The sequence below is a fragment of the Alternaria novae-zelandiae genome (genome assembly GCF_023758075.1).
Source record: "Alternaria novae-zelandiae strain BMP 2774 chromosome Unknown scaffold_4, whole genome shotgun sequence".
NCBI lineage: Eukaryota > Fungi > Ascomycota > Dothideomycetes > Pleosporales > Pleosporaceae > Alternaria > Alternaria novae-zelandiae.
Genome location: NW_026056964.1, coordinates 297528 through 318740, shown reverse-complemented (window position 1 = coordinate 318740; position 21213 = coordinate 297528). Strand labels below are relative to the sequence as shown.

Below are 21213 nucleotides of genomic sequence, written 5' to 3'. Positions count from 1 at the left end.
GCACTCAAATCATCAACTGGAGTATGCAAACATCGACCAGGTGCTCCTCGACACCCTGAATAGAGTTCAGTACTAATGTTCACTTCTTCTCACCCTTCAACTTTGCAATTCTTCCGCTCTTCCGTGTCCCAGTTGCTGGTGGAGCCTTTTGCTTCGCAGGTGTCTTCGCAGGTGTCTTCGCAAGTTTCTTCGCAGATGTCTTTGCGGGCGTCTTCGTAGTCCTTTCGGGCGGGCTTGGAGCCGCTGATCTTCGCGATTGGCCTTTGGTCGTTGCCTGAGGTGATGGCCTTGATTCCAGCGAAGAGGATTGAGCCGCAGCAGCAGGTAATGGGTTGTCGTGGCGGACCGCTGGCGAGGTCGTCACGATAGCTCCTGTTGACGTGGAATATTTGGCAGAGTCTTCGAAGTGGACCAGGTCGTCATCATCTTCACCTTCTGGGCCGGTGGAACTGGGCTCGGATGGTTCTTTCCTTTGACTGGACTCAGGAAGCACTTCCTGTCCTCCCGCCTCCACTCCTTCGGCGAGTTCCCTTTCTTCATCCTTACGCGCTTGTTCGGCCATCGGCGGTATACGCTTCTTAAACAGACGGCGCTCCTCCCTCTCCCCCTCAAGCTGTTTGTTAAGCTTGCGCGTCTCCGCAACGCGATACTGTTTGGTGCCTTCCGCAGGGCTCACATGTGGAGATGTGCCCTCTTGTATGGGGGAAAGATATTGCCCTGGAACTTCACCTTGGGTCTTCATAGCGATCGCACTGGGCGGCTGGCGTAACGGAATATTATTGCGCGGCTTTACGGCTCTTTTCCGGGCATCTGAAGCGCGTGCCTTCTCGCGACGCTCACGAATGTCGTTGCCGGTGATGCGCGGTCGAGGTGATTCTTGCACCGGTGGGGTGTCGTCTCTAGAGGCAGGAGAAGTGTAAAGGTCATGACTCTCTTGATCCAGATCACGTCTATGCCCGCGCGCAGTCTTCGGCCGTGGCGTGTCGACTTGTACATCTGTAGAGCCTTGGGCACGGCGAGGTGTAGGATTAGATGGACGGACCATCGGCCGTTCGTATTCTCCGGAAGAAATGTCTTCACTAGAAAGATCTACAGGGCCCAGGCTTTGAGGCGAAGGTGCATCGTCGCTACTGTATGGACCGCCACGACCCCGACGAGGCGTCGGATTTGACGGCCGTGCAAGCGGCGAAGAGGAGTAATTGTTCAAAAAGTCTAGACTGGATGGACTTCCACGACTCCCTCTACTCTGTTCCGATGACGGTATCCTGAAGTCCGAGAAGTTGAGATCAATATCGGGCGATGTGGGCGAGGGCCGCTCTCGTACTGGGCTTATGTGCGTTGCTGTCGGATTGTAGCCTAGCATAGCCATATCCGGCTGGTCATCTTGCTGTATCCCTTCCTCATGGATCAGACTTCCCTCCAGTTGACCTGTGGAAGATAGAGACTGAACGGTGATCTCAGGCACGTCTCCTGCCGCCGCATCGTCTACCCTCCTTCTTACTCTCCTTTCAGCCTCTCTTTCTCTCTCAAATGCTTCGTAATCATCCAAAAGCTTACGCTTAGCCATCCTAAAGGTAGTTTCACTCTCTGACAGAGTCAAATAAGTGCCGATCATCCGATCGACCTCACGGGCAATCTCCTTATAAAGATCCTCTGGCATCTCCTCCATACGTTGCTCTAGGTCAGGCATGATCTGAAGTGTGCGGACAACATGATAGACAGCCAGCCGGATCCTTTTGCGATTACATTTGTTGTGCTGGAAGAACCAACATAAGCCCGATGCTGCAGCTGCACCTCCTGTGATTGCCACTAAGATATCGCCGTATCGCTGAAGGAAAGACGGCAGTGTGCGTTCGCCGAAGAGATATTGGGTCAGTGTCCTTGCGACCACATATGGCGGGGGTGTTGGGCGAGGCATGTGAACCTGTCCAGGTAGCAACATAGTCGTAGTGTCTGTAACTATTGTGGACTTGGGTAATCGCGTGGCGCGCAAGGTCTGTGACGCTAAAGTGTAGTATCGCCTTCCAGCTGCCATTTGGACTACTTTCACTTTGAAGGTGGGAGCAAACAGTGAACTTGGACAGAGTACGCAGGTCCCATTCCGTTGTTTAGAAAGAAAAGGCTCTTCAAACAAGAAGGCTCTCGGTCTTTGTATAAGCGACGAAGATGTACTCGCGGCGTCGTTGTTCCAAGTTGAGAAGACAATGAACAAAGGACGTAAAGATTCGAACAGTGTCGAAAGACCGGGTGCATTCGATGCGGATGGCGATGCTGAGTTTCTATATGCTCAAACTAGGGGTTCGGTCGAAGCGGCCAGTTTGAGCATATAGAAACTCAATCTCGTCATCCGCACCGAACACACGCGTTGGCGATGGCGGCGTGAAGTGCATAGTAGTTGCGTGCGAACAAAAAGGCCCACTAGACCCGTCTGCTAACAACACCAAGGCCATGCGAAAGCCAGCCCACCAAGGATGGGAAGATGTTCGGCTTCATCTTCTGGGGTAGTTAAGCCTCAGTGCCGCGGTCGGTAGATTGCGAAAGCGTGGACGGTCAGTCTGCGGGATGTCAGCCGTGAACCTTCACCAGATAGGACGTATCGTCTTACCAATCCCTTATCTCTCCACACCTCACCATCTTCACTTGTTTCTATCGTCCATTTATTCCTTCCTCCGTACAACCATCCCTCCATCATCCTAAAACCCCTTAACCCTCCCCACCCCCGTCAGCGGAACCCCAACACCCCTCTCCCTGCCCCCCTGCCCCCTCCCTTGACTCGCCATTCCCCCAAGCCCAATATCGCGCCCATATCCCGAGCCACCGCCATATAGCTCGCGACTATCCCAGTTCCGTCCTTTGAACGGCCTCGCATGACCGGATTGTTTAAGCCATTTCGCAAGCAAGACACCGACGGTCGCCCAGGCTGCGGCGATGAGGAGGGCGAAGATGACGAAGTACATCGTGTGAGGAGTAGACGGCGACCGGAATGAGGACCTCGGGATGGTTGGTGTCTTGGTATCGATGGCGAGGCGGCGATCGGGGTAGACGGGTAGTTTAGGCTGGGCGGTTGAAATCAAAGGTAGGAGGAAGCTTCACGACAAAAGCATACCTAGTTGTATGTGTTGTCAAGAGAAAGGGAAATGGGATGCCAACGCAAAAGCGGAGGTCATCGGCTGCACCTACTGGCGGCAGCGCTAAAAGTTGGGGTAAAGATGGGGTAAACAAAGCTTGTATCTTCCTCCTATCCGAAGTCGATGGATCGACATTTCAGTCCTCCCGGGTGCGCCATTGGCTGCGTGAGACAATATAAAGCCTCAAGACTCGAAAGCACGAAATCAAAAAAAATCAAGGTGTTGAGATGTGGACATGTAAAGAGGTAACAATGCAATATAAGAAGCGGAATGATGATGCATACAGCTTCTTCTATCCACAAGTACAAATGCGCAATCAAAAGGGTATACGCGCACATCCACTGCCCTCACGCTCACCGCACAGCGATCAAGCTCCACTACTTCCACTTCCCTCAGCACGCTCCTCCTTCTCCACCTCCTTCGTCCTCTTAAACCTCTCCTCCGCAGCCTTCGCAAGCACCTCCCTCCTACTCAACCCACCCATCGCACCACTACTACTATTACCACTCCCACCCATCTTGCCCTCCCCACCAGCACTCCCCAGCGTAAACTCGCCCCCAGTCCACCCCCCATGATCATGCACCTCCTCACTTCCCTCATCCCCTGGATTATAAAACTCGTCGTTCCCCACACTCCTCCCGCCACTCTTCCAATCATCGCGCGCAACCTCGCGTTCAATCTGCTTGCACAAGTTCCAGAAGTTGCGGTCGTGAGGGCCCCAGACATTATGCGCCAACTCATGGCACAGCGTGTTCCTTATCGTCTTGTAATCGCGATACCCGTCGTAAGCATCTGTGCGGAGCCGCAACTCGATGACCTCGCCTTGGTTGCGATTGAGGCCCAGTGTCCGACTCTCCATTGTAGTATGCATGGCAGGATCCATCTCGGTAAGCAGCGGCACACTAAACTTGTGCGTGCGCATTGCTGCTTTGATGCCCGCGTCGTCTCGAAGCCGTTGGAGGAACCGTAGCGAGCGATCTGGATTCGGTAGGTACGGCAGCGGTCGTAGTGTATGGAACGTGTATTGCGCCTCTTCTTGTATCTTCTTGTAATCGCGGTTGCGCGCTGGCAGGGCGGCTTTGATGGGACCGGGGCGCCGGGGTGCTGAGGCGGCGGATATGGTGTTGTTGAGGGAGGAGACGGCTTCGGTTGTGCTGCCCATGAGGGTTGTTTTCTTGCCGACGAGCTCTGTGAGCGGTAGGGAGGGGTTCTTGAAGGGTGGTTTCTGGAGTCCGATCTTCCCGCCTACGAGGAACTTTTGGTTGGACGGCGGTATTGACAAGTCGTTTGCGACGCGTTCGGAGAGATCGGAGATTGTGGCATCTTGGGCGAAGGATAATGCGATTGCTTTGCCGTGGTGTGTGAGGGTTATTTCGATGTCGGAGCCCGAGGGTGAAGGCGCAGATGTGGTGTCGGCTTCTGTCATCGTGGAAGCGTTGTAGGTGGTGGCGAGAGGATGTTCAGGCGGTGCGAGGGTTGGATGCTGTCTAGGCGCGATCTAGTATACGGAGTAAGTGACGAGGTTAGTAGTGATTAAGATATAAAGCTTCGCAGCATGTGGCCGAGCTCTAGCCATGCGTGGTTTCGGTGACGTTCTGCAAGGCTTCCACGAGATGACGGGGTCGCCATCGGAATTTGTCATCACTACCTAAACTCCGATGCTCAGCCATGCTGTTGACTATTCACCACCATCGCCATCGGGCCGTTGTGCAACACTCGCAGATCTTAGATTCTTGGTAACCGGGAGGCCTCACTCGCTTGTTCCCGTGCTCACTGATCAATAATCGTTACATCTGCTACTTAAATTCAACGTCGCCGGGTATCAATAAAGCGTGTACTAGAAACATACGCTGGCAATGCCTGGGCTATAACCCAGTATAAGCCATCGACACCACCTGCATTACGGCCAGCTGGAATACTAGTCCAGTTTTGACTCTTCCTCCGCCTTCTTCTTCTCCTCTTCTTCTTTCTTCTTGCGCTCTTCTTCTTCCTTCTTCAGCGTTTCCTCATTCTTTACCCATTCTTTGACATCAGGATCCCAGCGGTGTCTACGCGTCGTTAGTCATGACTTGCCCATGCATGAAAGTAAATCCACTTACCCATGGAAGTTCGTCTCTATCAGGGCCTTCTCCTTGTACTCGTCCACAAGTATCTTGTCGTAGTTGTACGGCACCTTCGCCGGGACGCCCTCGAACATGGTCTCCCGCATGGGATACAGCTCCGATGTGTCGTACCGGTGATAGTTCTTGCAAACCCACTGCCCCGGGTTCTTGTCCGGATGTGTCTCGCTCAATCCGGTGATGTCAATGAACAGGCCGTTGCGCAGGTCGATCCATCGCGCATCGATAATGTTCATGCCGTCGCCACGCTCGCGCTCCCAGATCCACGGGTTGACGTCGAGAAGGTATTCGCGCTGGACGGCGCCGTCGTAGGAAGTGTAGTGGTATCGAGTCTGATTGTGTACTGCGCCGAGGTGTTGGAGTGTGCTGTCGGACACCTGAGTGTCGAGATCGAAGTCCCAAGGAAGACGCTGCAGAGGCGTTAGCACGTACCGCGAACAGTTGGATGCAAGACTCACCTTTCCATTCCACCACCAACCGAGCAATGTCCCGTGTGCTATCCAGGTATCGAGTTCGTTTTCGCGGAAGAAGTTCAGGTAGGCGCGGACCATGTGCGATTGCGTATCCGTTCGCTCTTCGTCGGAGACGATGCCCTTGAAAAAGCGCTTGTCATAGTGGCCGAGCGTAATACTGCCTCTGGAGGGGTGTCAGCGAACATGCTACAGGGCGCAATGACATCGCGAGTAGCAAGGCTATGATGACTTACCCGGGCTCATGAAAGTACTTGGTATCAGGCTTCTTCTTACCTTTCCTGCTTTCAATACGATCGGCCAAGTTGTCTCCTCCTTGGTGTCTGTTGAGTGGCGTCGGTGTGGCTAGTGAAGAGGCGAAGAGTGTCGCGGTTGCAAAGGCGGCAGCGCATTTCAGTAACCGCATGGCTGAGGCGACGACTCCACTTCAGGCTTCCAATCCAGATAGGTATACCGTTTCAAAGACAACGAGACGAAAGGGCGCCAACAGTAACGAACACTTGCCGTATGATGTTATTATGATCGTCCAAAACTCCAAGGTAGAACCGAGCAAAGGTAAGCGCAGCGTTTCGGGAAGGTGATCGCGTGCTCAGAGTTCAGCGATCGACAGCCGTGGGGCAGGGAAGGCGCGGATAACGTCAGTGAAGAAGAAGCAACCGCAGGCGGGACAGAGAAGATAAGAGAAGCGCAATGGGGGCCAACCATGGGGTCACAGCGTGCGGGAGGGGAGTCAAAAGGCTTCATGACGCGCACGCGACAGGTTGCCAGCCTGAGCCTGTGCCTGGTGCCGCCCACTTGCTCCTCCACAGTAGCCTTGTGCTACGTAAACTCATTCGCGCTCCCATTCCCCTTGCTGGTTACAGGTGTGCCGCTTTTCCGGGGTATCATGGGTATCTGGCGAGCTTGACAGGCGTCGTCGTCCAGTGACACGCGGCGTTGCGTGGTTAAGCTTTCCAAGTTTTGGCTTTGGGCGGGTTTCGGATGGCGGCTGCAATTTGCCGGCCGTTGTCGCCGTTGGTATTGCGTGGCGGCGGCAGCTGTGGCTGGTGAGTATGCGCCGAACAAATTAGATGGCCTGACGTCTCCATTTCGCGAAGATCCTTCGTCACTGTCCTTCCTGAGAACTGAACCCATCGTGCAGGACCTACGTATGCCAATAATGAAGTCGCATGCGCAGTTACTGAAAGCGGCAAAGCATTTTTCGCTAGGCGCATTCACGCAGGTGGCCTCGTCAGCATATGCGCTTTAAATACGATTGTACGAATCCTGCGCGAACTACCTGCAGACATGGGTAAACATAGTTCCCTAGGCTTGTACATTGTTCCACCAACGCGTACATATTTGACGCCACAGTTTCGTGAGCGCGTACAATCTCCCCAGGTGCGAGGATACATGGTCCGGAAGTGCGGTTCGCCAATCTGCTTTACCCCGAAATGCAAGGCTGCGGTACGATGTAAATTGAGATGACACACGGACCATCCTGTATGACTATAATAGCAGACTGTGCCGCTCTGACTAGGCTATGGTTGTACTTCCATCGTTATACTCACAGTCACTTGCAGCATGGTCAAGCGCACGATGACAGACTGTGCACGCATGTGTAGTATTACATTTCCAGACTTTTCGCTATGCCTACAGCAACTCGCTGACCCTTGAGCAAACGCTGGACCCATTCGAACCTTTGTACGCCGTGAGATTGTATAATATCCGTCTATGAGACGTCCATCGCTTCCGCGCCGTTAGGGATCGCAAAGGAGACGGCGCCCGCATCGCCGATCAAACGCTGTTCCGAGTCGGAGACGAACTATTCGTGGTATTAGCAAGGTTTGATAGGTCGTAGTATGAGAACTGACCTTGATACTTCTTGTGGGGTCGTAGAAGAGCGCAAAGCTTCGCTGCACGTCCTCGATGGTGACCTCTGGCCCGTTCCTCTTCTTGCGTATTAGGTCAGAAGTCGTGATGAGGTTGCTCGCGTATCGCAATCCGGTCTCCTGCCCAATCTTGGTGAGCAGCGCCAAAGCGTCCGGGGACACATCGACTTCCTCCTCTTGCGCTCGTATCGAGATGATCTGCTGCATCTCCTCCGCGTTGTATGCGTGGGTACTGACAATGACCACGCGGTCTAAGAAGTCGAGTGGCAGTCCGTGTGGTGACCTGTAGTCTGTTCCCCGTATCTGTGTGTTTCCTCTGTTGCTGGCCATGATGACAATCGGTGCCAGCTCGTCCTCAAGTGCGCGGTTGACGAACGAGAAGCATTCAATGTCGAGCATGTGGACCTCGTCGATGAACAGCACACCCGGCACGATGGTCGCCTTGCCCTCCTCTTTCCACTCTGCGACCTTGGTGTTGATCTGGTCTCGCACCTCGCTGCGGATCTCGCCTGTGTCACCAGAGAAGAGCGCTAGGAAGCCCTGGGTCCGCGAGTTGATCACATCAATCTCGTGCAAGCTGACCGTGTGTACCACCTCGCGCCGTTGTTGCAGCTCGCCTTCGGGACATTGTACAAATTTGGTGTCAATGCCCATCGCGTCGTAGTCTCGGGACCGCGTGTACGAGCGGCCGAGCTTGGTGATCTTGCCCGAGGCCTTGTCGATGGAGATGATGTCGCCAGCCATGACCTTTTCCTTGGTCATCGCGTCGATCATCTTGGTGCCCATGTCGTAGACAGTCTCCATGTCGGTCGTCTTGATGGTGAGTTTACCCTGCTTGTTGCTCTACTCACAATCAGTATCGCTCTGTCGCGCAATCAACTTCGTACTCACGCCTGTGACGCTGCGGTCAATCTGTATCTCGACCACCTCGCCCTCAATGACCTCGCTCTCCTCTGTTATCCGCACGCCAATCGACTTTCGGAAGGCCTGTGTGAGCGCCTCGGTCTTGGACATCTCCAGCGAGAAGATCTCGGACGAGGCGAGCATGGTGAAGGGCACGTCGGGGCCCAGCGACTGCGCCATTCCCATTGCGATGGCCGTCTTTCCTGTGCTGGGCGGGCCTGCAATCAGGACTGCGCGACCGGCAATCTTGCCATCTCGTGCCATCTTGAGTATCACGGCTGCCGCCTTACGTGCCTTCTCCTGGCCGACGAGGCCCTGCGACGACACCTTGGGCTCGAGCGTGTCATCATCGACGCCGAGACCGCGAATGTGAGAATGCGCCGCAATGAGATTCAGGCCGCGGAGCTCCTTGCTCTCGGCGATGGTGGTGATGGGCTGCGTGTCGTTAGTCACATGATCTCCAAGTCACGTCCTTCACTTACCATGGCCATGATGATGTGCGGTGTGGTAATTTAGGCGGCGGTATGCGACAGCGACATTTCGCGGACGCGCAGAGGAAGCTCCAGTTAAGACGCACGGGCCCGCTTATCGGCCGTTTGCTATTTAGTTCCATTGGGCGCGTCGACGCGACTGCCCCCTCGACCCTTGGAACGACCGCCTCCCCGACCTATCACTTGCCAGCTGGCCGTAATCCCCAAGGCAGCTAGCAAATTCCCTGCGCACTATTTAAACTCTCCAATTTTCTTTCTTTATCCTGTTTCTCCTTTTCCTCAATCCATCGCGCTGCTCCTGCCCTCAATCTCATTGGTTGCGTGCAGTAGCGGCTCCCGCGCTCGACCCTCTCACCTCACCTCGTACACCGCGAGATGTCTGGCCGGCCCCAAGTCCCCAGCATCTCAACAAGTGTTGGCAATCGCGCCTTCACTGACAGGTATGTTGTCCCCTGCCCCTCACTCCCATCCGTCTACGCAGTCTTGCCACTGCCCCTCTCACCTGCGGTCCGTCAATCTAGCTCAGAAGACAAAAAGCAAGCACTTGAGCTGGCTACATTCATTACCCCACCAAGAGTGCACTCCGCATAGCGCGTTGAAATCACAGACATCAGGCTCTCGCCGTCTTATCTCCTGCGCTTGCTATCTGAGACACGCTACGATGAAGCTCGCGTTCTCTCAGTTGCACTCAAAATACCAAGATAGTCCTGGAGGCATTTGTTACTCCTGTCTTAAAGCTGCAACACTCACTGTCTCTAACTCCAGGACATATTCTGGTATTCGGAGGACAATGTAGCAACACGAACTTCATCGTAGGGGGACCGTGCAGAGGCACCTTCACCTGCCAAGACCCCAGTCCGGTGTAGTGTATGTACTAACACATGGTATAGTCCACGTACTCAAACCCCAACTGCATACTCGCCCGCGCTCAGCGATTCAATGAGCTCGCGCGTTTGGAAACGTCCGCTGGAGCCTCAAGCCCGTGGCGAGAGCCCTCCAGACAAGCGAAGTCGTCCGCCAGACTCGCGGTCGGCGTTGCAAGATAGGGTCAGATATAATTCCCTCCCTCCAATAATGTTTGCTGACATAGGATAGTACGCCAACTCAGCAGTCTCCAGGATCCCGAGCCCTCCAGCATCTAGAAAGAACTCTTTTGCTGGATTAATCAATGTACCTACCGGCCCGAGACTAGCTTCTGACTACCGCAGGCCGCGTCAGAATGTGCGAGTTCTTTCACCCAGTAGTTTAAGCAGTGGAGCATCGACGCCTACGCATCATGCCCCTCCTGCACCTTCGATGCTGCCAACACCAGATCCAAGTGTACTTCACCAACAGGATGTGACTAGTGCCCCCACGAGCAATACCCCCTTCACCATGCACTCTTTACGCAAGCTGAAAGATAGGAAGAGAGCTCTTGCGCAGCAGACTACCATCACTGTCAGCACGTCTGTTGACGTTAAGCTCAAGACTCAGGCATTGGACATTGCGAACCTTAAGAAGGAGCGTGATGATATCAAGAGGGAGCTACTTGAACTTAACAAGACGCGAGAGGAGGAGCATAATGGTCTCACGAACCGGCTGGTGCAGGTGGAGGGATTGTCTACACGCGTTGATAGCCTCACGAACAAAACAGAGACCCTCAACATTGTCAACGCAGCCGCCAAGCCTTTAGCAACACGATTAGAAGCACTAGAGGTTTCGGCTGCCGAACTTCCAAGCTTACGGCAGGAGTTGCAGGACCTGAAAACTGTGCCAGAACGCCTAGCTGCACTAGAGAGCAAGCGAATTATTCATCAGGCGGGACCAGAGTCCAACGGTTCTGACACCCTAGGGAACTCGCAGCTGAAGCCGCTATCCGACAGGGTCGATGGGCTTAGAACTACGTCTTCACAGCAGGCGAATCTTATTACGGAGCTGAAGATGGCGACAGCACTACAGAAGACTGAGATTGAAAGTCTGAAGACGTGGAAAAACGCGCAGCCTACACCACTATCCGAACACACTGTCAGAGAGCTTATCACGGCCGAGACCAGAGCAACAGCCAAGAACCTAAACGACAAAATCAAGGATGTGAACAGCCGGCTCTCCGAACGCATCACCAACCACCAGGACTTGATTCTCGCCTTTCAGACTTTCAAAGAGACCGTTGAGAGTAAAAACTTCTCTGAACAACTCAACGCTTTGAGTGACAAGATCAAAGAAGTTGAGGGAAATGGCGACAGGACGTACGCAAAGGCCAACCGTCTGCAGACGAGAATAGAGGACCTAGAAGACGAACTCCACCCAGACAGTATCGACAGTTTGAAGGAAGTGGTAGAGAAGGTCGAGAAGCTCAGAAGCAGAGTGGATAAATACCGTGATGCGCTCGGCGAAGACAGAGAGGAAGTCGAGAATGTGCGAGCGGGCCTGAAGGACCTCCGGGAAGAATCAAGGGGCCTGAAGGAAAAGACAAAGAGTACACAAAAGGATCTCAGCCTCCTCCAAGGAGATTTCGACGAGCTTGAGAAAGACATCGTCAAGTACATTGGACCTATCAAGGGGGACTACGAGAAGACAAACTTCACCCTGTCGCAAAGGATCGCGAACCTGCAGGGCACTGTAACCCAAGCCGAGTTGGGAAGGCTCCCTGCTCGCCTCAGTGAGCTGGATAAATCTGCACGTCTATCAGAGAAGCTTCTGGGTCGCGTCGATGAACTGGAAAAAGCTCCACGGGGTCCCCACTTTAAGAAGGTCGGGACAACTGTTGCGACTTATTCTCCTGCTCCAATCACTCCGCCCGTGACCAATGCAGATACAGAGGTCTCGAATCTCAAGAAATCGCTGCAAGAGCTTCGCAAAGTTGTGGAAGGCACCGGTGGCTTGACGACCCAGGCTCAGGCAATCTTCGAGCGTCTGAACAGCATGGAAGCCACTCTGGCCAGCGCTCGACCGCTCGACAGTGTGGAGCAGAGTGTGGAGACAATAGAGACGACCATGGACAAGACCTCAGTCAAGACGCTGGAAAAGGCAGCGGAAAAGAAGGTCAAAGCTCTGATAACGAGCGAGCGCAAGGCTATCGACAGGGATGTCGAGGAAGTGAACACCCGCCTCTCTAAAGAGATTCTGGATCTTCGCAAACTGACGGAAACTCGTATGGAAGCGATGCATGCTCTCCGCAATCGATCGCGTGAACCCGATTTCGCGGCGTCGTCAGCTGATGCGAGAACAGTGCCATCCGAGATGAGCAATCTCAACACCATCACAGAGGATATTGAAACGCTGTTCAAGGAACTCGAGACTGCAAATGCCACTATCTCGGCTGTACAGGAGGTCGCCCCCACCCTCTTCAACGAACAATTCGACCCACTCAAGCGCAAGGTTGAAGAGCAGCTCAGTACCGTCACTGCTACAATGGAAACCCATGCCCGCAATCTATCAGCTTTGATGGAACAAGTATCGAAGTCGCCTACACAACAGAATGGCTTCGGCCAAGCCCAACAAGCTCAGCTCAATACCATGTTGGCAGAAGTAACGTCATTGAGGACGGACTTTGCGACTCTTCGATCGTCTCTGTCGACCAAGGCCGACTCTGCATCGGTGGACAGAGAGCTGGATACTTTCACCTCCGCAATACGCAACATAGAGAGCCGATACGAGAACATCAGCACCGACACCATGTATCAGGGCATGGTCCGCTGGTTTACCGAAATGTACCCCGGTCTGCCACGACTCCAGGAAGACATCCACCGAGTGCAGAACTGGATAGCGAATCGCGCGAACGTTCTCGACCGCCTGGACCAAGACGCTACTCAACTGCATGGTCTTGTGAACATCGCTCCGCACTTGCACGAGATGGCCAACATGAGTCCGCAGTTGAAACAAGTGGTCACCGACGCTGCTCAACTCCAGTCCGCTATGCAGGCTCATGGCGAGATGTCGAGTGCGTTGGCCAAAATCGATCAAGCTAGCTCTGACGCCAGCCTGGCAATCTCCAAGGCTGAGGAGGCCATGCGTGCAGCTAGCAAAGCCGAGCAAGCCGGTTCTGATGCAAAAGCCGCGAGCGACAAGGCCGATCAAGCCAGCTCTGATGCAAGAACCGCGAACGACAAGGCTGAGGAGGCAATGCGTGCAGCTAGCAAGGCCGAGCAAGCCAGTTCTGATGCAAGAACCGCAAGCGACAAGGCTGAGGAGGTTATGCGTGCAGCTAGCAAGGCCGAGCAAGCCAGCTCTGACGCACAAACCGCGAGCGACAAGGCCGATCAAGCCAGCTCTGACGCAAAAGCCGCGAGCGACAAGGCCGACCAGATTGAGCAACAGCTTAATGAGCAGATCAAGACGATCGAGAACATCAAGGGCTCAGTGTCTGGATTACAAATTTCTTTGCGGAATCTGCACTCGGCCACATCTCCCTTCGTCAAAGCGGAGGCTCTTGACGCCCTGCAGGCAACTGTCACGACACTGCAGACCCAAATAGGTCAAGAAAAGCAAGAACGCTTGACCAGCACAGGAGAGCTTCGCACTGCCATCGACGCTGAACGTACCACACGCGTTGACGAGCAGGCTAAGACCAGAAAGTCCATCCAAGACCTGAGGCAAGCGATCGATGTGGGCAAGATCAGGAAGTCTATTCAAGACCTGAAGCAAGCAATGGATGTGGACAGGGCCACTTTCGCAAAAGCTGACGTAGTGACTGCATTGGAGGGTACACTGCGTGCCTTCCAATCCGAGATCAGCGACAATCAAACGGCGAATTCCGAGGCCATTCAAAACCTGCGTTCAGCATTCGACACCGACTGCAGCAAGCGCGACGCTACGGAGGGAAGCCTCCAAAAGTCCATCAAGGAGCTGGCTCAGACGCCTGCCCGAGCGCCTACCCCAGACAATGTCCCCTTCGATAACTTCAAGCGTGTCGTGGTGGGCAAGCTTGCCTCTGAGAAGAAAGCACGTACAGAATTCGAGGAGAACTTGAAATCATCTTTCGGCATGGTTGAGGGCAAGATCACAGCTCTACGACAGGATACAGCGAAGTACAACAACGAGGTGAAACGAGTCTCAAGTGACCATGACACCGCCAAGCAAGGGATCTATGACCAGCTCGCCGACATCAACACGGCGGCCGCCGAGTTGCGAGAGGCGTACGACAACACGGTCAAGACGTACATTGAGCCAAACAGCGAATTCTTCGGCTTGATCGGTACAGCTTTCGTAGTTCTCTCGCAACTCCAACAAGTCGTCGAGAGCCTGAACCAGAATCTCCCAGTCGCTCCGTTGAGACTGGAATGGGACTACTACCTCCCCGCCCACGGCCAGCCCTCTACCAACGGCGAACCCAGCAACTCCAAAGGAAAGGGCAAGAGCAAGCAGTAAACTGCCCCCTCATCGCTTGACCAACGTACACAAAGTCCGACAACATTCTTTTCCTGGGCCCTGGGCCCTTGTCAACCCTTTTACTACTGTGTTACCACCCCCGGCCCGAACAAAAGTGCGCATCGACCTGGCGTTTTTTACCGGCGGATACTGTGAGCATTTTCATGCATGATACCCCCCCTATAGCCTGTGGCGGCTCATTTCTTTGTGTCTACTCATTGCGTATTTGCGAGTTTGATGAAGCGTGTTCTTTTACCTTCTCATTCTGAGCAATGCGCAACTACTGTGTTTATGTATGTAAGTCCCATTGAAGTTGGGCGTTTTGATTGTGTAAAAGTCCTAGTTGTCTAGGCATTCTGGTGGATATGGGGGTTTGAGGATTGGTCATGGCCTTCATCGGGGATGCGGAAGGATGACGGAGATGGATGAGGTGGCGGTGGATGTGAACAAGGAGAGGATTTGGCGTTGGTACTGGTAATGCGAGTGTACGATAAAATATGGAATGGTTTAAAGATTGTTGTGCCGATGCTGCAAATAATCTCCTATACTTTGTTGTGTCCCAGTCTGATGGAATTTCACTCACCATATCGTGTACTGTGTCAAGAAAATGTGCGCAGCGTAGTCGATACAACTGATTAAGAACGCAGCACCTTCCCATGCTTTATACGTGATGCTGTGCGCCAGGGCCGTCCCTTGGTACAAATCTTATCCAACCTTGGAACGAAATGACCTCAAGCCACAGGAAGGGCAGCCCTTATCCAAATTATACCCCTTGCAACCCACACGTACACACGGTACCTCATATCGCTACCTAGGTTGCTTTTGGCACGTGCCTGTTTACAGTTCGTTGAGAAATCGCTACTTTCAAATCAGCATGCACCATGACCGGAGGTAAGAAAACACGCTAGTTAACCCCGCCAAAAGTTTCGCGTCAAGATACCTCGGGGCTCCAACACTGCGTCACGAAAGCCCAAGACGCGCGCACGCTCACCGACCCTCATTATGGCGCCGATTTCTACTCAAAAGGCCCCCATAGCCTCTGCGACCGCCGATCCAAACACCTCGACATCTCCAAACGCGCCCCTCCCCAACGACGCAGACACGAGCATACCCTCCGCACCTCCCACCCCAAACACCCCAACCACCAAAAAGCGCAAACGCAAAGACAAGCCCTCCGAAAAACAAACACACATCCTCCACCAAACCACATTCCGAAAAACAAGCTGGAGTTACTTCCACCTCATCCTCCTTACACCAGGAACCGCTTCCTTACCTCCCACCTCCACCTCCACCACCACCTCCACCACCAACCCATCCCCCTCCACATCCACATCCACACCCACACCCTCCCCCTCCCTCTCCCCCCTCCTAACCTCAACCCTCCTGACCGCCCCCCTACGCGCCTACCTCGGTACCACGGGCACCGCGATCCCCATCGACATACTCAAGATACATGGACGGGAAGTGTGGGTGCGGGTTCCGCGGCAGGATGCGCGTGGGTTCCGGGCGAGTTTGAGTGGGTGGGTGGGGATTTGTGAGGGGGATGAGGTGCCTGGGGTTGAACAAGGGGTGGGACAGGGGAGGGTGGGTGTGGCGTGGAGGGTTGTGGGGGAGGGGGGCGTGTTGGGGTGTTTGGGTGGGAGTGGGGATGGGATGGGTGGTGGGGGGGATTTGTTTGGGTGAAGGGTGTGTGAGGGGTTTATGAGGATGATGGTATATACGATTTGAATGGGCATGGTGGTGCGTGGCGGCGACGGCTATGTGGAAAGATGTGCGCATAGCTAGGGGAAAGAGGGCGAACAGCGCGGTCGAGAAGAGAGACACGTCGGATCGCCAATCCTCGATACGACCCCCGAGACGCGCACTCACCGGCCCTCAAAAACGAGAACACGACCAGACCTACCAATCAGCGTCACAGTCACATTGCCAAAAAGCCGAGGACACTGCGATGCCAGATCACCGGGACAACACAAGGCAGAACTGAGGAAGAGAACAAAGATTATTCAATCTACACAGTTCAGAAAGGTATCTCTAGCAAGACCAAGACACGATGTTCAAAACACTGAACACCGTCCGTTCCCCGCTCATCGCCATACCGCTATACCGCAATCTACCCAAGACCATGTATCCTTTATCCAAGTACCGCGCAACGATTCGGCCGATCGAGTGCGATGGATTTACTGCCAACCCGGCTGAGGAGTGTGGTGACTCGGCGGGCCGCCGTACCCAGCCTGATGGCCACCAGGTGGAGGAGGATACTGTTGGCCGCCTCCGTATTGGTTGGCGTGCGTGGGAGCACCGCCGTACTGGTTGTGCTGGTGGTTATCGTAGTTTGCGGCGCCGCCGTAGGGACCGGTTGGTGCGCCGTATGCCGGACCTCCGTAGCCAGCTAGATGAATGTTAATTCTCACATCTTTCCCTTTCGCGGATACACTATTCATACCTTGTTGTCCGTAGCCGCCTGGTGGGCCGCCTGCCGGTGGTCCTTGACCGTAGCCTGGTGCTGGCCCACCGTATCCTGATTGTCCACCGAATCCAGCTTGCGAGCCGTAGCTTTGGTGCTGGCCGTGTTGACCGTGCTGCTGCTGCTGGGGCGGAGAGTGTTGTCCGCCGTAGCCTCCGTGGGCTTGACCCTGACCGTATTGTTGTCCAGGACCGGGAGATGAGTAACCGTGGCTTGGAGCGCCGCCGCCGTATTGACCGCCTTGCGCGCTGGGGTTGTAGGACGTTGGCGGCGCGGTGCCGGTGTAGGTGCCGCCTGACGAGGCACCAGAGTAGCCGTAGTCGCCGTTGTTGGGCTTGTTGTGCTAGATGTTGTCAGCGCGTTTCTTTGAGTGGAGACTCATGTCCATACCGATGATCCTCCACCGAGGACGCTTCCAAGCATGCCTCCAAGACCACCACCACCGCTCGATGCGTGGCCAGCGCTGCCGCCATGTTGACCTCCAGAACTTCCATGCTGCTTCCCACCACCTAGCAGGCCACTAGCAAGCTGTCCAACAAGCTGACCCGCACCACCGCCACCAGAGTGACCCCCAGAAGAACCACCATGTTGTTTTCCACCTCCGAGGAACGATCCAGCGAGTTGACCGACAAGGTTTCCCGAGCCACCGCCGCCATGTCCACTATTACTCTGCTTGTTGCCCATGAGCGCGTTCATCGCAAAGCCCTATTCCCATTGTCAGCCAGCGCCCGATTGATGCCCAAGTAGCATGTCGCGTACACCCAATCCACCTGCCCTGTCGCCAGTCGGGCCGTCGCCCATGCCTCTTTGTCCGTCGCCTGCATCGGGGCCTGAGGTGCCGGGGACGTTGTATGGGTTCGTCTGTTGCGCGGGTGTGCTGTGGGACGAGGAGCCGCCGACGGGCGCTTCGCTCGTGGGCAGTTCCCATTGCGAGACGCCGGTGCTGATCTGGACATCTATCGCCGCGGAGTCAGTATGTTTTGCTTCGTTCGCGGGTCGAGGCGTGGTTGGAGAGATAAATTGCGCGATGATGCGGCCAAGGCTACGTACAGTAATACTTTCGGGATCTGTGGTGTATGTCAGTTTCGTGTCGCGGGGCATGTGGTGCGGAGGCGGGGCAGCCAGCGTGTCTTCTATTATGCTTGGGAGAGAGACGTACGAGTTATCCCACTGCGCTATCCAGCCAGCGGGCAGCTTGGGAAGCGTAGGGTCGGTAGGGCCCGAGTCTGGCGAGACAGGCGGGATGGGAGGTGTGGGTACCGCCATGTCGTTGGTGTGGAGAGCAGGGGATGGCGGGGTACAAAGGGGGGATGCGATAGGAAGGGAGGAGGAAGAATATAAGAGAGATTCAGTATAGGAAGAGAGGCGGCCGGAAATATCAACACATCGCAGCCAGCGGTTATATGACAGGAGTGCGAGCAGCAATGGGCGGGTGGTCCTTGTTAGCGGTCATGGTGGGGATTGGCCAGGATGCTGGGACGCTCTGCGAGGCTGTGCACTTGCGCAGTCACTCGAGTGACGCATGTCTCGCGCGCAAATGTGTTTCTTCAGCTGCCTTGCATCGCTGCTATCACAAACAAGCTAATCACATTCACACGGCAAACCCGATGATCGCTTGGCATGGCTGGCTTCTACATGTGGCTGAGACAGCTGCCAAACGGTTCCCAGAGCCCGACCGTTGCGCCCGATGCAACCCAATACTAACACACGGATATCTCAATAACCAACCACATAAACGCCTCCCTAATGCATAGTTCCTGTCTTGATCCGAGCATGAACCCCAAAGCCCGACGCCTGTCATATCTGTACAAGACGTCATACCCGCACCTGAAACCCAAACACCCAAGATTACTCCTTAATGAAAGTGGATCACCACGCATACCCGCCTCCATCGTCATTTTCGTTATCGTTGCCGTTCCACTCCTCATCCCCACTGGGCTCTGCGTCAAGGAAGTCGGCTTCGTTGAAGATTTCCTCGCGTGGTCGGAAGTTGTCGATGCGGAAAATGACGGTGTGGCATCGACCTTGCACAAAAGGCTCTTCTTCATCTGAAGCCGCCTCTTCCTCCGAGGCAGCATCTTCATTCGACTCCTCATCGTAGCTAAGAGCTGCTTTTGAGCGAGAACGAAGACGCTTCGAGCCCCAGCGTTCATCCTGCTTCTGCACGCGTGACGGTACCATAGGAACGTCACTTTCGCTACCATCGGCGTCATCTGCCATGACCGGGTCAGCCTTCTCTGCCATCTCTTCAGAGACGCCTTCAATGAAAGAGTCCACCTTGTCTCCGTCGTCGCCGCGAGCCTTCCATTCTCTAAAGGCTTTGAGAGACGCAAGACTGGGATCAGGTGTTTCCCACTTTCTGGCAAAGACCTTTCTGAACTTGGTAGTCCACTTCTGTCTGAACTCGGCTCTCTGCCGCCAGTCGGTGTCCACCATTGCGATGATAGTGATCTCCTGAAGCCGGGGCAATTCTTCAGCAGAGTTTATAAGCGAGCTGAAGAAGTTGTCCGCAGACTTCGAATTCCAGTTCCGCAAGTACTGGCAGTCAATGGTACGGAGTGATGTTGGCCAGGTAGGCATTTCGTTCTCGCCAAGAAGCGTCTCGTAGAGGGGCTCGTTATCCGAGGACATGACAAGAGAGCTGTAGTAGGTAGCATCCATTCTGAGGACCTCGAGCTTAGGGCAAGAACGCTTCAAGTCGACTAGAAATGACATGTCGAGAGCCTGATTGTGATTGAGGGTCAGCTCCTCGAGGTGAGAGCCATGTGTTGCCAGAAAAGCCTGGAATGCATCAGAGAGTAGCTCGCCGCAGTTGATGATACTGAGACTGGTGAGATCAGTGGGCAACAATGGAAGCAGACGCCCGCTGACAACACCACAAGTCTCGAAGGATAGACTTCGGAGATTAGGGAGCACGGCCAACGCAGATGCTAGCAGCTCTTCCACTGTCGGTCGACCGTCGTCCTCTTCTGGATCCTCGCGAACAACTTCGGGGTGGAATTTGACGAGAGACACATCGCGGAGGCTTTGAAATGCTGTTCCTTCGTGGATCGTCTTGATCCATAGAGGTCCTTGGCTACAAAACGTGCTGTTCCATCGCCAACTCCTCAAGCGGAGGCTGGTCTGGCGAAGCGCATCAAAGAGCTCGGTAGGATATACCCAGCGCCGAAGTCGCCTAAGCCGCGGGCGAAAGGGTGGCCGGTCCATAGGATCAAAGATGTCAATTTCCCGCAGTGTCGTCAGTGACCGGACCAGGGCCGCAAGGTCGGCAGCGCTGTTTGCGTGATCCGTCAAAGCAGTCATCTGTGTAGCATCCAGCTCCAATCTTTTGACCATGACCCGATAGTCATCGTGGGCCCCTGGTGGAGGAGTGATCAGATGGTGAACGAGGTCTTTGCGCGTCTGTCTGATGGCGAATATGGGCGGGTTACGGTACAGAGCCGTCAGAGCCGGTTTTGTGAACGTTGAGCACATCCTGGCCATCTGCACAAGCCACGGTATCGCTGCGGTAGGCTTCATGTTCTCGTCGTGGAGCGGATGGGAGGCGTACACGAAGATCTGGAGGAGTACGTGATATGGCAGGGAAGCCCAGGCCTGAATATGAGAATTAGCATTGATCGATCCATCAGGTACAGAAGACATACCGGCTTATGTCCATCAGAGGGGATAGTCGTCTTGCGCTCGACTTGAGCCTCCTTGTTTGGCTTTAGCGGTGCGCCTATGACGGCTTTCCGTCGCGATCTACTCCTTTTGGCGCCTGCTCTCTTCTCTGGTCGGGGTGATGGCGCTGCAACTGGACGCGACCTTGTCCTCACTGTCATGACGCGCTCATCCTCCAGCTCGAAGTCGGCATCGGGGTCCTCTTCGTCTTCCTCGTCTGAGCTGACATCTTTGTATGATATCCGTGGGGCTCCTCGAATCCGTGAGCTGCGTGAGCCGCGTTGCTGCCTGATAGGGGCAGGTTCTGGGGGAGAGTGATCGCTTTCGCTGGCGGCTTCATCGTCGGCTGGGGGGCGGCGAGTTGATCGTCGAGTTGGGACAGTGCGCTTTCTGGTCGTCTGCTCATAGCCGGAGCCTTCGGAGAGATCTTCGTCGCTGCTCGGCTCTTTATACGAGACTGCGCCGCGTTTGCGCTTCAGTGTGACGGCCATGTCGCACAAGGTAGGGTCCAGTGACTATGGGGGGCCAGCTCGCAGACTGATTGGCCGTGAGTCCTGTCTATAAGGGGCTCCTAAGCCCTCGGACGCAGTCGCGGAGGTGCATGGAGCAGGTCAAAGTGTGAGTTAGAAGTGTGAGGACTGAGAGTGAGTGTTGCGATAGTGAAATGTCGATGCATGCGGCCTTCGGAGGTAAGAGGATCAATGAGATCATCCGGGATCCGCGAGCCGATGCGGCTTAGCCGTGTCGCCCGTGCACGTGA

At 54.7% G+C, this 21213-nt stretch overlaps 7 protein-coding genes across 7 annotated transcripts; 1 reads left to right on the top strand and 6 right to left on the bottom strand.

Moving 5' to 3' along the window:
* Positions 1-79: 79 nt before the first annotated feature.
* J4E88_002617 (uncharacterized protein) lies at positions 80-1690 on the bottom strand (the record flags this gene model as incomplete). The annotated part of the gene is made up of 1 exon (XM_049396277.1): positions 80-1690. The coding sequence occupies one exon, from the start codon at positions 1688-1690 to the stop codon at positions 80-82; it is 1611 nt and encodes a 536-aa protein (XP_049257625.1).
* A 1805-nt stretch (positions 1691-3495) lies between these two features.
* Positions 3496-4820, bottom strand: J4E88_002616 (uncharacterized protein; the record flags this gene model as incomplete). The annotated part of the gene is made up of 2 exons (XM_049396276.1): positions 3496-4611; positions 4815-4820. The coding sequence occupies 2 exons, from the start codon at positions 4818-4820 to the stop codon at positions 3496-3498; spliced, it is 1122 nt and encodes a 373-aa protein (XP_049257624.1).
* Positions 4821-5046: 226 nt separating this feature from the next.
* On the bottom strand, positions 5047-6124 carry J4E88_002615 (uncharacterized protein; the record flags this gene model as incomplete). The annotated part of the gene is made up of 4 exons (XM_049396275.1): positions 5047-5176; positions 5228-5658; positions 5707-5884; positions 5955-6124. 4 exons carry the CDS (start codon positions 6122-6124, stop codon positions 5047-5049), a joined length of 909 nt encoding a protein of 302 aa, XP_049257623.1.
* Positions 6125-7429: 1305 nt separating this feature from the next.
* Positions 7430-8983, bottom strand: RVB2 (RuvB-like protein 2; the record flags this gene model as incomplete). Its single annotated transcript, XM_049396274.1, has 4 exons — positions 7430-7522; positions 7572-8432; positions 8481-8927; positions 8975-8983. The coding sequence occupies 4 exons, from the start codon at positions 8981-8983 to the stop codon at positions 7430-7432; spliced, it is 1410 nt and encodes a 469-aa protein (XP_049257622.1).
* A 1374-nt stretch (positions 8984-10357) lies between these two features.
* Positions 10358-14329, top strand: J4E88_002613 (uncharacterized protein; the record flags this gene model as incomplete). The annotated part of the gene is made up of 1 exon (XM_049396273.1): positions 10358-14329. One exon carries the CDS (start codon positions 10358-10360, stop codon positions 14327-14329), a length of 3972 nt encoding a protein of 1323 aa, XP_049257621.1.
* Positions 14330-16506: 2177 nt separating this feature from the next.
* J4E88_002612 (uncharacterized protein) lies at positions 16507-18059 on the bottom strand (the record flags this gene model as incomplete). The annotated part of the gene is made up of 6 exons (XM_049396272.1): positions 16507-16718; positions 16773-17136; positions 17184-17498; positions 17553-17749; positions 17844-17860; positions 17953-18059. 6 exons carry the CDS (start codon positions 18057-18059, stop codon positions 16507-16509), a joined length of 1212 nt encoding a protein of 403 aa, XP_049257620.1.
* A 603-nt stretch (positions 18060-18662) lies between these two features.
* J4E88_002611 (uncharacterized protein) lies at positions 18663-20944 on the bottom strand (the record flags this gene model as incomplete). Its single annotated transcript, XM_049396271.1, has 2 exons — positions 18663-20351; positions 20438-20944. The coding sequence occupies 2 exons, from the start codon at positions 20942-20944 to the stop codon at positions 18663-18665; spliced, it is 2196 nt and encodes a 731-aa protein (XP_049257619.1).
* Positions 20945-21213: the final 269 nt, after the last annotated feature.